Source organism: Phyllobates terribilis, unplaced genomic scaffold, assembly GCF_046119375.1.
Source record: "Phyllobates terribilis strain yellow unplaced genomic scaffold, ASM4611937v1 Scaffold_5__5_contigs__length_657084704, whole genome shotgun sequence".
NCBI lineage: Eukaryota > Metazoa > Chordata > Amphibia > Anura > Dendrobatidae > Phyllobates > Phyllobates terribilis.
The window spans coordinates 146339439-146351275 of record NW_027362765.1 but is presented as its reverse complement, the minus strand read 5'-3'; the positions used below and the strand labels follow the sequence as shown (position 1 = coordinate 146351275).

General features: G+C 40.8%; 1 protein-coding gene across 1 annotated transcript in view; it reads right to left on the bottom strand.

The window, feature by feature from the left end:
* Positions 1-4425: 4425 nt before the first annotated feature.
* Positions 4426-11837, bottom strand: part of NSF (N-ethylmaleimide sensitive factor, vesicle fusing ATPase) — a 55993-nt gene continuing 48581 nt past the window's right edge. The window contains exons 13-21 of the mRNA XM_073683133.1: positions 10639-10734; positions 10173-10329; positions 9934-10067; positions 7817-7883; positions 7664-7743; positions 7371-7505; positions 7172-7285; positions 5721-5776; positions 4426-5341 (exon numbers count right to left, since the gene is read on the bottom strand). Coding sequence (XP_073539234.1) covers positions 5314-5341; positions 5721-5776; positions 7172-7285; positions 7371-7505; positions 7664-7743; positions 7817-7883; positions 9934-10067; positions 10173-10329; positions 10639-10734 — 867 coding nt within the window. The 3' untranslated portion in view covers positions 4426-5313. The remainder of the gene's footprint in view (positions 5342-5720; positions 5777-7171; positions 7286-7370; positions 7506-7663; positions 7744-7816; positions 7884-9933; positions 10068-10172; positions 10330-10638; positions 10735-11837) is intronic.

Below are 11837 nucleotides of genomic sequence, written 5' to 3'. Positions count from 1 at the left end.
AAAGTGACACCATTCTAAAAACTGCACCCCTCAAGGTATTTAAAACCACATTCAAGAAGTTTATTAACCCTTCAGGTGCTTCACCATGAATTTTTGGAATGTGGAAGAAAACAATGAACATTTAACTTTTTTTCACAAAATTTTTAATTTAGATCCAATTTTTTTTATTTTTGCAAGGGTAACAGGAGAAATTGGACCCAAAAGTTGTTGTGCAATTTCTCCTGAGTACGCGGATACCCCATATGTGGAGAAAAAACACTATTTGAGCACATGGCAGGGCTCGGAAGGAGCACCGTGTGACTTTTTGAAAGCAAAATTGTCTGGAATCGAGAAAAGACACCATGTCGCGTTTAGAGAGCCCCTGATGTGCATAAACAGTGGAAACCCTCCACATGTGACCTCATTTTGGAAACTAAAACCCCCGTGAATTTTATCAAGGGGTATAGCGAGAATTTTGAACTCATAGGCACGACTCAGAATTTGACATTAGTTCGTCATATTGAATACGTTGTCATTAGTGTTGTTCTCTACTTGAGTTTTTTATCAGGTGCTCGAGTATGCATCGAGTATCGATCGGAATAGAAAGCAGTCAAAAACTGTCATGTGTCTGAAAATGGTACCAATAAAAATGTGAACTCGTCCCCCAAAAAACAAGCCGTCACATGACATTGTCGGACGAAATATGGAAAAATTATAGCTCTCAAAATATGGGGATGCAAAAACTATTTTTTTTTTTAAAAAAGCGGTTTTTAGTGTGTGAGAGTTGCCAAACATAAAATCCCTATATAAATCTGGTATTGCTGTAACTGCAACGACCCGAAAAATAAAGCCGCCTAATCACTTATACCACACAAGTAACGGCGTAAAAAATAAAACCAATTCTTCACATGCTGTTGATTTGTTCATTCTACCTCCCAAAGATCGCAGTAAGGCTCGACTCACATTTATCCTGCACTCTGCTGAGTACTTACACTGGGGTTTCTGTGTAAATCTCTGATTTACGTGATTCAGACAGAACCCCCGGCAGAAGGTTCTCTATAATGGGGCAGATGGAGGCACTGTGGACGCTGTCTGACCTGTGATCCGGCAGTGTCCATCTTTTTAGGCGTGCATAAATGTCGGAACATATAAGTGGGTCTCGTTTAAATATATATTTATTCATCATGTCTTGTACTATGCCCATTCGTATCCATAGGATAGACTTTAAACATAATATTGGTTAGCCATAAATCGGCGGAAAAGCGATGATTGTAATTTAGATAGTGGAATATAAAATTGAAAATGGTTTTATCATACAAACCAGACTATGAGCGGTTAATTTCCTCCGACGCTGCTGTGTAGCGATGTATCTTGACAACCACCACAACCCGGCTGATACGATGGCAGTCGCGGCTAACGTGGCCATGCACGATTAGCCCCGGAGAGAGGGTATCGGCGACTGGTTGAGTGTGAGTGCACTTCCGACAGAGGGGGGCGGGGCTTTGTCTTTTAATGTTTGGCGTCTGCGCGGCACCCATTCCTGAAAGAGAGTATGAGCTCATGTGTTAAATGAATACTGTACAGCACAAACTCGTTACCTAATATAAACCTCATGATGTGCCAGAGTAATGGGTGAAACGCGTAGATGTGTAATAACATAGGGAGTTCAGTAATCAAGAATTCTGTATGTCTCAGCATGAATATAATTGAAATAGGGGTGACAGAGAGCCCCCCTGTAGTGTAGCAGGGAACATACCACATTGAATGAGATCATACAGTAGTATATGCAGCTTAGTAACAGGTGGCAACAAAATGTATCTGAGGGTCTTTGGAGCTACAATGAGAGCAGTATAATGTATCAATCGTGCAACAACTATATCAGAAGGAATGAACTCATAGGAAGAATATTTAGTGCTCCTATGTAACTCAACATTATAAACTTTTGTGAAGCACTTGAGGGTTCAAGGTGCTCACCTCACATCTAGATAAGTTCCCTGAGGGGTCTAGTTTCCAAAATGGTGTCACTTGTGCGGGGTTTCCACTGTTTAGGCACATCACTCCAAACCGACATGGCATCTGCTAATTATTCCAGCAAATTTTACATTCAAAAAGTCAAATGGCACTCCTTCCCTTCCGAACCCGGCCGTGCACCCAAACAGTGTTTTTTCTCCACATATGGGGTATCGGTGTACTCAGGAGAAATTGCACAAGTTTTGGGGTCCATTTTTTGCTGTTACCCTTGCAAAAATAAAAAAAAATTGGGTGTAAAGTAAATATTTTGTGAAAAAAGTTAAATGTTCATATGTTACTTCAATATTCCATTAATTCCTGTGAAGCAATTGAAGGGTTAATAAACATCCTGAATGTGGTTTTGAACACCTTGAGGGGTGCAGTTTTTAGAATTGTGTAACTTTTGGGTATTTTCTGTCACGTAAGCCCCTCAAAGTCACTTCAATTATGATGTGGTCCCTAAAAAAATGGTTGCAAATTTTGTTGGAAAAATTAGAAATCGCTGGTCAATTTTTAACCCTAACAAAAAAAAATTATGTTTCAAAAATTGTGCTGATGTAAAGTAGACATGTGGGAAATGTTATTTATTAACTATGTTGTGTGGCATAACTTTCTGATTTAAGGGGATGAAAATTAAAAGTTTGAAAATTGCTAAATTTTTACCAAATTTCCGTTTTTTTTTTTTTTTTTAAACAAATAAACGCAAGTGATATCGAAGAAATGTTAACACTATCATGAAGTACAATATGTCACGAAAAAAGCTATCTGAGAATCAGTGGGGTCTATTGAAGCGTTTCAGGAGTTATTACCACATAAAATGACACTGGTCAGAATGGTCATGGTCATGAAGGTGAAAACAGGCTTGGGTGGGTAAAGTGGTTAATGAAGCCTCTCCAACCGATGTTCATGCTAGGATATTGAGGCAACCATTCAAGAATACAATTGATATGGATGAAAAAATTTTGATTTTGTGGAGGGCGCTGAGGTGCAGGAAACTGTACTAGACGAGGAGCTGTGCTCAGACGTTTGTTCTCTCTGGGCTGTTGAGATCGGTCTGAAGAGGTGTCTGTAAATGCTCTTCCTATTGGGGTGAGGCTGCAGCGATCACTTCTGCTGTCTCTATGCTGGTACTAACTGTAGCAGGTATATCTTGTCCACATAGTGCTCCAAAATAGTGGTGTTGATGATCAGATAATGGACCTTGGGATTTATTGTAGAGGTGGCATAGTTAGCGGTGGTAAGTGCTTTTGGTGCTTCTTGTTCCACATGCCAAGCGGGAAGTGATGTATTTCAAGTTTTTTAGTGAAAGGACATGGAAGCACAGCATTAGTGCATCCGAATCCATCAGCAGTCAACGATTCAACGATAGCCATGCTCGTTCTAACATATGGTAACTCAGAGGTCTCCAACCTTTCTTACCTTGAAAGAAGGGCTGTGGAGTCGGTAAGCCAAACCGGAGACTCCTCAATTTCCATGACACAGACTCCAACTCCACAACTCTGACTCCCTCATACATGGCTCATGTGTAAGTGATAAATTTACTGTAGCACAGATTCATCTCAGCTAAAAGTCTAGACCCTTAGATCAGGAATAGGACATTTCATAACTTTCCCAAATTCTTATGAAAAAATATTCCCCACAAACTGCATTGAACTACTGTACCCAATTTATTATATATTTTAGGAGTTGGTCCATTTTATACCGACTCCACAGCCCTGCTTGAGAGCCACAGTCGGCTCAGAGAGGGTCGTGAGCCACATCCTGTTTCAGCCCCGCTCACAGTAGTGACATCCAGAGTCCCCCATTACCGGTGTAATGACAGCCAAAGCTTTTTTCACAGAAATCACACCGGGGCAGTATGCCGAGCTCCAGGGTTTCCTATCTTACCCCCATTCAGCTCTCTTCTGTGCAGGGCTACACACAAAAGTCACCATCTCGAGATCTACTCTTTATAGCTGTTTGCTACATCTGGTGCTAATACTACAAGCTGGCAGACAGCCGCGAGCCACATATCACATGGCAGCGAGCCACATGAGGCTCTCGAGCTACAGGTTGGGGACCCCTGTGGTAACTCATAGTGGCATATTTATCAAAACTAGTGCACAAGAGGAGTCAAATCAATTGTCTATAGCAAAAGTTTACTGCGGATATTGGGTAATAAAAGTTCTCCCAAAATACCAGAATAGTTACTATAATGAACAATCACATTTCCCTTGCACTAGCTTTCATAAATCTCCTGTTTCCCATAACTTCTCTATAGCAGCTCTGTGGACAGAGGCTAAATAAATCAGCTGCTTCAGCCTCTCTCACAGCAGAAAATCCCAGCACAATCTGATCACTAGTCAGCAGCTAGTTCTCCACTCAGAAGAAACGCTGCCTTTTATTCATAGAGATTACTTTCCTAATAAAAAATAAAAAAAATAATGAAAAACCATATCCGATAAATAATTTCTTTATTGCAATAGTTGTCCAGCTGCAATAACCAACAGATCATTTATTACAACATAAAATCCACAATAAAAATATACACATACTGTGGGACGGAGGATATGACATGTGTCTGAAGATTGGGGGTTTAAGTAGAGGTAAAGCAGCCACAGAACCACAGCACATGTCACCTACGGGAAAGACACTGAAGGGTGGGGGACGCCGAGAGAGGGGGAAAAAGAAACCCACACAGTGTTCACATCCACTGTGAGCATATTCAAGCCATAGGGACATGAGAGATGTTTATTCACAACCTGTCTTCCCCACAAACAGCACTAGTCATAACTAAACATAACCCCGAACATTACTTACCAGTAGACTGTACGGGGAAGACATTCAAAGAGGTCTGCACTCTACAAGCTGTACACTTGACATCAACCCAATGGGAAGATAAATCAACATGGCTACTGGAATATGGCTAAATCACCACAGCTCTGATTTGCATTGATGTTGGGTAGATGCGACAGCTCAGTAATGTACGGTTACGACCTGTCTGTCTTGTGCAATCATTCCACCAGAAAATCAATGGTGGCAATAAGACATGCATTGATGAGGATATTACAGTGTTGTTACATTGTGGGTACATCATGAATGCAGCATGGCACCGTATCCTGTGCATTCACACTATTCAGAAGCTGGGTGAACGGAGAAGAGATCTGAATGGCTTAGACAAAGCATAGTATAGAATTACATGCACATCCCTAGTGATACAGAAATAAGGGAGTCCGTGGTGTGCTTCTAGAATCCGACCTTCCCAGAAACAGCCAGTGGTGGGTGGAATGTTACTTGTTCGAATGATGATGATGACACTTTCCCCCAGTGCCCCTGCCCTGCCAGTTAATCATAGGCGCGATGCACTGGATCTCTACAAGAGAAGAGAGACTTTGGTTGGAGATTGTTAGAAAAGAAATCTTAACAATTGGCAATGTCTGGAATTCAGAGAGGGAGGAGTAGGCATCCTGTTCTAAGGGTTTTCTTCCTATCCTAATCCTAGTACAAGGTAGGAAGCGATAAGTCCATCTTGGAGAATCTTCAGACAGCCTGGACTAAGCATTAGTAAATATTCCCCAATACGTTATGTCTAGTGCTCAGCCTGAGGGAGTGGAGCAGAACATTCATCTTTGTGCCATACTCCCTGTGCCTTACCTCTCAGGTCCTGGACTAAGCATATTGTTCAAAGAAAAATGATAAGATAGTACTTCCGCTGCCCCACGTCCTAAACAACTTCCATACTATAAACTTACGAAGCTTCTTCTTTCAGCAAAGCCAAGAACTTCCTGACACGATACTCTGGATCCATCTTAAATATAAAAATAGAAAATCACTGGAAATTAGGCATAAATCAGTATATTCGAAGAAAGCTTTTGGGGTCAGTGAGGATGATATATTATCAGTAATTGGCACTGGGGCCAGAAAGACCAATTGGTTGTGCCTAGTATGAGGGAGTCAGGAAATTTTGGAATTTCAAAATCCCTCAACGTAGCTCAGTATTTTTAATATGTATGCTGGACTCAGAAACTGCAGAGTAAGCTACTGTCTACACAATGAAGAACATAAGATACACAGAGATCTACACCGTACCCGTGAGAAAGCGGAGTAAAGCGCGCGTTGGGGCGAGGACATTGCATGTGAATCTTTGGTGTAACTATTATTTATAATGTTGGTGACTACGGTCTCATGATTATGTATCCACTTATAGGATGCTTGGTATTTATTTATACATTTGGTTTAGATGATGCTTTATGCACTTTAATATCAGTATTTGTATCCATTATTTATTATATATTTACCAATCCTTTTCTGGCCCTAATCATGTATGTAAACATTTTTGATCCTGTACATTACATTTCCCATGTACATCACTATCTAATGTCCACTCACCCGTGTATTTATTTCCCTGGTATCTAAATTTCTGTTCAATGATGAATTATTGATTTTATATGCATTTAATAAAAGGTTGGTACACATATATCTGTCTTTTGCAAATTGGTTGATGGATCTACACCAGTAAGATGGGCTGGCTCCTTATCTGCGGTCTGAAAAATCCTCCTTATCAATGGTGGTGCCTGGTACCATAACTCCTCGCAAAGAGGGAACGGCACTGGTGTGATCACGCTCCTTTAGCAGATATGGAAATAGAGAAGTGTTTTCACACAGCTATTTTTGTGCTGCACATTCATTAGAATAGATGCTGAACGCACGACAAGGATCACCACTCCAGAAGGAATATTGGCAGACAACACTTTATACTTGAAACCTGACATCTATTTCATAAATGTCTTCAGAAAACTTTAAAGCAAGAACATCCCATCCTATTGTGTGTAGCAGACAGGAGGAAAGAACGGCAAATGGGATATTAGATTGTGTCCTGGCTTGCTTTTTGGGGAAGCTTACCCTGTAGCCTGGATCTGTCTAACTTATGTACAGAGACCCCTTGCCTGCACACCTGATGAAGGGTGTTATATCAGTAACATTGTTCCACTCATTTCTGTACCTACTGCGGTGTGATCAGTGGATACAAGATACTCATAAATCATCTCTACGTGCCTTTTGTTGTGCAGTTCCTTCTTCCCATCTGCTACAGTTTTACAGGAGCTCAGTGGTTGGCTCCAAAGGACCCTATATAATTTACAATATTTCCTAAGAGTGTACTCCCTGCCCTATTGGTGATTTACCCTTCTGTGTGTGTCCTCACCTGCATGGACATCTCAATTAACATCAGCAGCTTCTTGATGCCTATGTAAACCTTCTTGCCCTTCACATGCTGAGCAATAATACCACGTTCATTGTCCTTGAAACTACCCAAAAGCTGCAGAAGAAATAAAATACATAAAATGGAAATAAATTCCAAGTGAAACGATACACAATACAACCCGTCCATGTGATGAGCTCACCTCCAGCGCCTCCATCAGCTGCTCTCCTGTACAGATATTTGGAACCTGTATTGTAGTGCTGAAGGCATCCAGCATCTCCATCTCTTGGAGGACGTCCTTACGACTGGTGGTGCCAATGATCAGCAGTTTACGACCCTGGATAGAAATGGCAAAATCAGAGACCTGTTCTGCACAATATATCAGAAGTCGTTCAATTCTTCACAATATATGATCAGTTGAGTTTTCTTCCAGGAAGCAGCATCTCCTGAAAATAGTAGCCGTTAGGTGAACATCCCACTAAACATGTCTCTTACCTGTGGTGGAGCTTTCTTGAAAAGAACAAGTAAAGCCTGGAGCACCAGATTGGAGAAGCGAGGACCAATGGGAACATAATCTGCAAAAGAAAAACAGATTATAATCCCATAGGATTCATACATGCACCGATTTGGACGGATCTGTGGTCTCACCTAGAAGTCTTTCAATATCATCCACCACAACACAACTCAGCTGGGACTTGTAGGCATCATCAAAGATCTGCAAAAAGCCAGAACAATGAATGATTCAGAGAGGTAAAGGAAAAGTCACTTGAAAGATTCAATTCAATTTCGATTCTATATAAAGTGACCAGTTGTCTACTATATAGAAGTCACTTGCGTCCTTAAAGGGGTTGTATAGTGAAAACAAGTTATTACCTTTAGAACATGGAGCAGCAAGTCAGACGCCTGGCCGCCACTCCATTCATTCTCTATGTTCTATGAGGCTGCCAGAAAAAGCAGGACTCTGTGCTCGTCCGCTCAGCAGGGAATGAATGGGGCAGTCGAGCCGCTCTGCCGTTTCATTCAAATATATTTATTGAATTTTGTTTTAACAATAGATCAAAAAATAAAGTTAAATATATCACTTCAATATGTTAAAAAATCATATAGTAGTTAACACACAAAAAAAAAAGAAAAAAAGGAGGGAGACGGGATGGGGAGGGGCGGTAAGGAGGTTAATATGAGGGGTACACAGACAATGGAATGGTAATGATCAGCAATTGGTGAGGATATTATGTATGGTTAACCAAAAGAAAGACTGCCATATCACTGCGGTTGCAGACTAATGAGGATAAAGTGCTGATGATCAGTGAAGTCCCAGCAGTCAGGCCCCTATTAGGCAACACATTATCCATATTGGGATTAGGGGACAACTTGTTTTCACCAGACAACCCCTTTTATTAAGGATGAGAGGAAGTGTGAACAATATGCTCTTATTAGTGGGTGAGCAGGGGGGTTCAAATCCTGCTGACAGATTCCCTTTAAGGACGCAGGTTCCCTCCATGTCATCAAATTATTGGTCACTTTATTTACTGTAAAATATGAAGTATTGAATTTACAAATTACATAGCCATTAGTAATATTGGAATATGAAGTGATTTTAGCCTACCATTTTTTGTGTGTGACTAGTAGTGTATGTTTTATATAGATTTTTTTCCCCCAAAAAACCTTCTGTATCAATACAAGTAATTGTTGTTTTTGTTTCCTGTGTACATAGGACCCAAACTAGGCTGCATGCTTAAGCAGATAAAGTGAATCTTCTTCTTTTCATTATCAAATTAAAGCTGCACTCTATAATGCTATAGTATGCAAACATTGAATATATGAAATAGGAATTGCATTACGGCTATAGAAAATAAGTAAGAATGAAGGTACTAAGCGCATAAATTGACCAGTTCATGTCAGCCCAAGAGCCAACCACAAGGCGACTCTCTCTGCTGGGACCCTAAACCCAATATGATGCCTCACCCTCACAATCGCATGGGCAGGCAGGATTAGCCAATTTATGTGCTAAATACCTTCATTTTTACTTATTTTCTATGGCAGTAATGCAATTTCATTTCATATATTCAATGTCTGCATACTATAGCGTTTAATAGAGTGGAGCTTTCATTTGACAGTTACATATGGAGTGGCTCTCAGCTTGCACCAGTTCACATTTGACTTTCTGTTTGAAGTGGCAGTCAGTTTGATATCCTTCTCCTATTAACACCATATAATTTTTAGGTTGAACTTTTTAAGTTGATTATCTTTTTGGTATTTCTTAGCAAGGCTTGAAGCTATTGTACCAATACAGAGCTCCAACCCCAGATTTAAATGACAATTCTAGTTACAGTACCTGTAGCCTCCTCTATGGGGAGCTCCGAAGCTTGGTGTATACTGTGCTATTATAAAGTTCAATTTATAAACTAACAGCTCCCTCTAGTGGTGGCTGTGAGCAGCAAGAATTGTGTTACATAGTTTTGTTCATGCAGGGAATTCATGCTTCAAAAAAATCAGGCACCACAATAAAGATGTCATAAGAAATGACTTTGTATTTTTACCAATTATTTGATTTAAATACAAACAAAAAAAATGATGTGCTTACAGGTGGCCAATAATTTTTACATTTCTGAGATTAAAAGATAAAAAACTTATTTTGGTTAGGCTTCAGGTCTATTCTGCATAGAAGTTATACCTCTAATATTTGAGGCAATATCTCACATGATCATCTATAATCTCCACCTGTATACTGAAGCCCAAAAACAAGTGGAAAAAATAAGACCTACCTTTTTAATGGCCTGGCATTTGGCAGTCTCAGAGAATCCAATCATTTTCTCTGGTGAGCAGATCTTGATAAAGGGGAAATTGGATTCCTCTGAGATCTTGGCGGCTAGAGCAGTTTTGCCACTATGTGGTGGACCTAAAAGAAAATCATAGGACATCACAATTTAAAAAAACAACAACAAAAAAACCCCCCTCACTTCTTAATCAATTTTCCTATCAGAAAACAGATAAAAGAACTCACCTTCCAGTAAGACGCTGACCAGGGGTGTGCGATCACTGTTCTTGGTTTGTTGAACAAGTAGTTCCCCATCATCCAGGACACGAGTAACTGGGTCGCCCCATTTGATGATACCGTTCATAATATAACTTGCATAGTCCTCTTGATTGGTTCCAAAGGCCTAAAAACAAGACATATCAAGAATCACAGCTGGGACTTGCCAAATGAAGGCCATGAATAAAGGCTTCTGTCGCTAATCTATGGAGAATGGCCAAGTTCAATATTCTGCTTCATGCAAATGCTGCCTAGAGACATATGATGGCAGATTGCCTATACATCCAAAACGGAGAGTATCCAGGACTCTATGTGCTTCTGTACAGCCTTTGTACGTGGCTCCGCATTGTGCACGAAGCTTCATGCCTACTAAAAAGTTTAAAGAAGAACTCAGATTATAAGAAGTGACTATGTAGACAGCAGGACAACAACTTACAGGCTTTATGTCGTTTTCCAGAGAAGTGAGAAAGTCTCCTCTTGTCACTTGGAGCCGTTCAGCCTTCTCCATATCAACCTCTACTTTGGTGGTGGCCTAAAAAGAGAGAGCAAATATCAGTCATGGTTATGAGCAAAAATCTTCATCTATTCCCATTGTCACAGAGCTTCAAGTAGAGAACTAGAGATTTCAGCTGGCCAGAATAACAGGGTTTTTTTTCTGTTTGACCATGTGTTTTCTGCACCTGATGGTCCTATGTTATGGGTCTGGACCCTTCATGTTCTTTAAATGCCGGATTTTTTTTCTATCCTATCAGTTTATATTTAGAAGATGAGGAAAAAATGCAGCACAAGCAAAAAGGACAGGCCCTTAACATTGTGCAGATGTGACCAAGGTGGGATCTAAACCCTCAAGCCAGGCGCACTAGCCTCTCAGGCATAAAGACCCTAGGAAAGAAAATAATAGGTGGAAAGGCAGAGATTCTCCCATATAAGGCATTGTGATCCTTTTGTCCCCAGCTCATTTACATACATCATTAGGGAGCACTCTCATTGGCTGACAACTATAGGTATACTGCCTGTGCCGCTAGTCACTACTCATGGACAAGCAATGAGGCAGGGTAGTCAAATGTTCTAGGGTTAGATACCAAGAGAGCACGTAGTAAACTGAAGGGGAAAGACAAAAGTCAAAGTCAGCTCACGGTCCCAGGTCAGAATACCAGAAAGATAGCGGATCATAGCAAAGGGGCAAGACAAATGGATGGTCTAATCGAGGTCCAAGGTCAGGCATCAATAGATTAACAAAAGCACAGGAATACAAGGCAAAGAAGCACCACTGAGCAAATGCTATGATTGGCAGAGATCTGAGACTGACAGCTTAGCTAAGTAGCTGGGTAATCACTTAGAACAGGGAACACCTGAAGGAAGCTAAGCACCTCTCAGTCTCAGATTGGATGGCTGAGTGCTCTATCAAAATACCGACAGCTCAGCACGACCCTGCACTAGATTGGACAACTGATCTGTCACTCAGCGTTCAAGATACACTGAGCGGAGGAATCGTGACAGTACCACTTCTTGCTGGGTGACAACTGAAAGTGTGTTCTGCCTAGCCTCACCCTGGATGCGGATTGTCAGCTTTCTGCTTTCAATGTGCATAGACCGCTGTCAATCAGGAGCTCATGAATACCGAGGTCTACACAG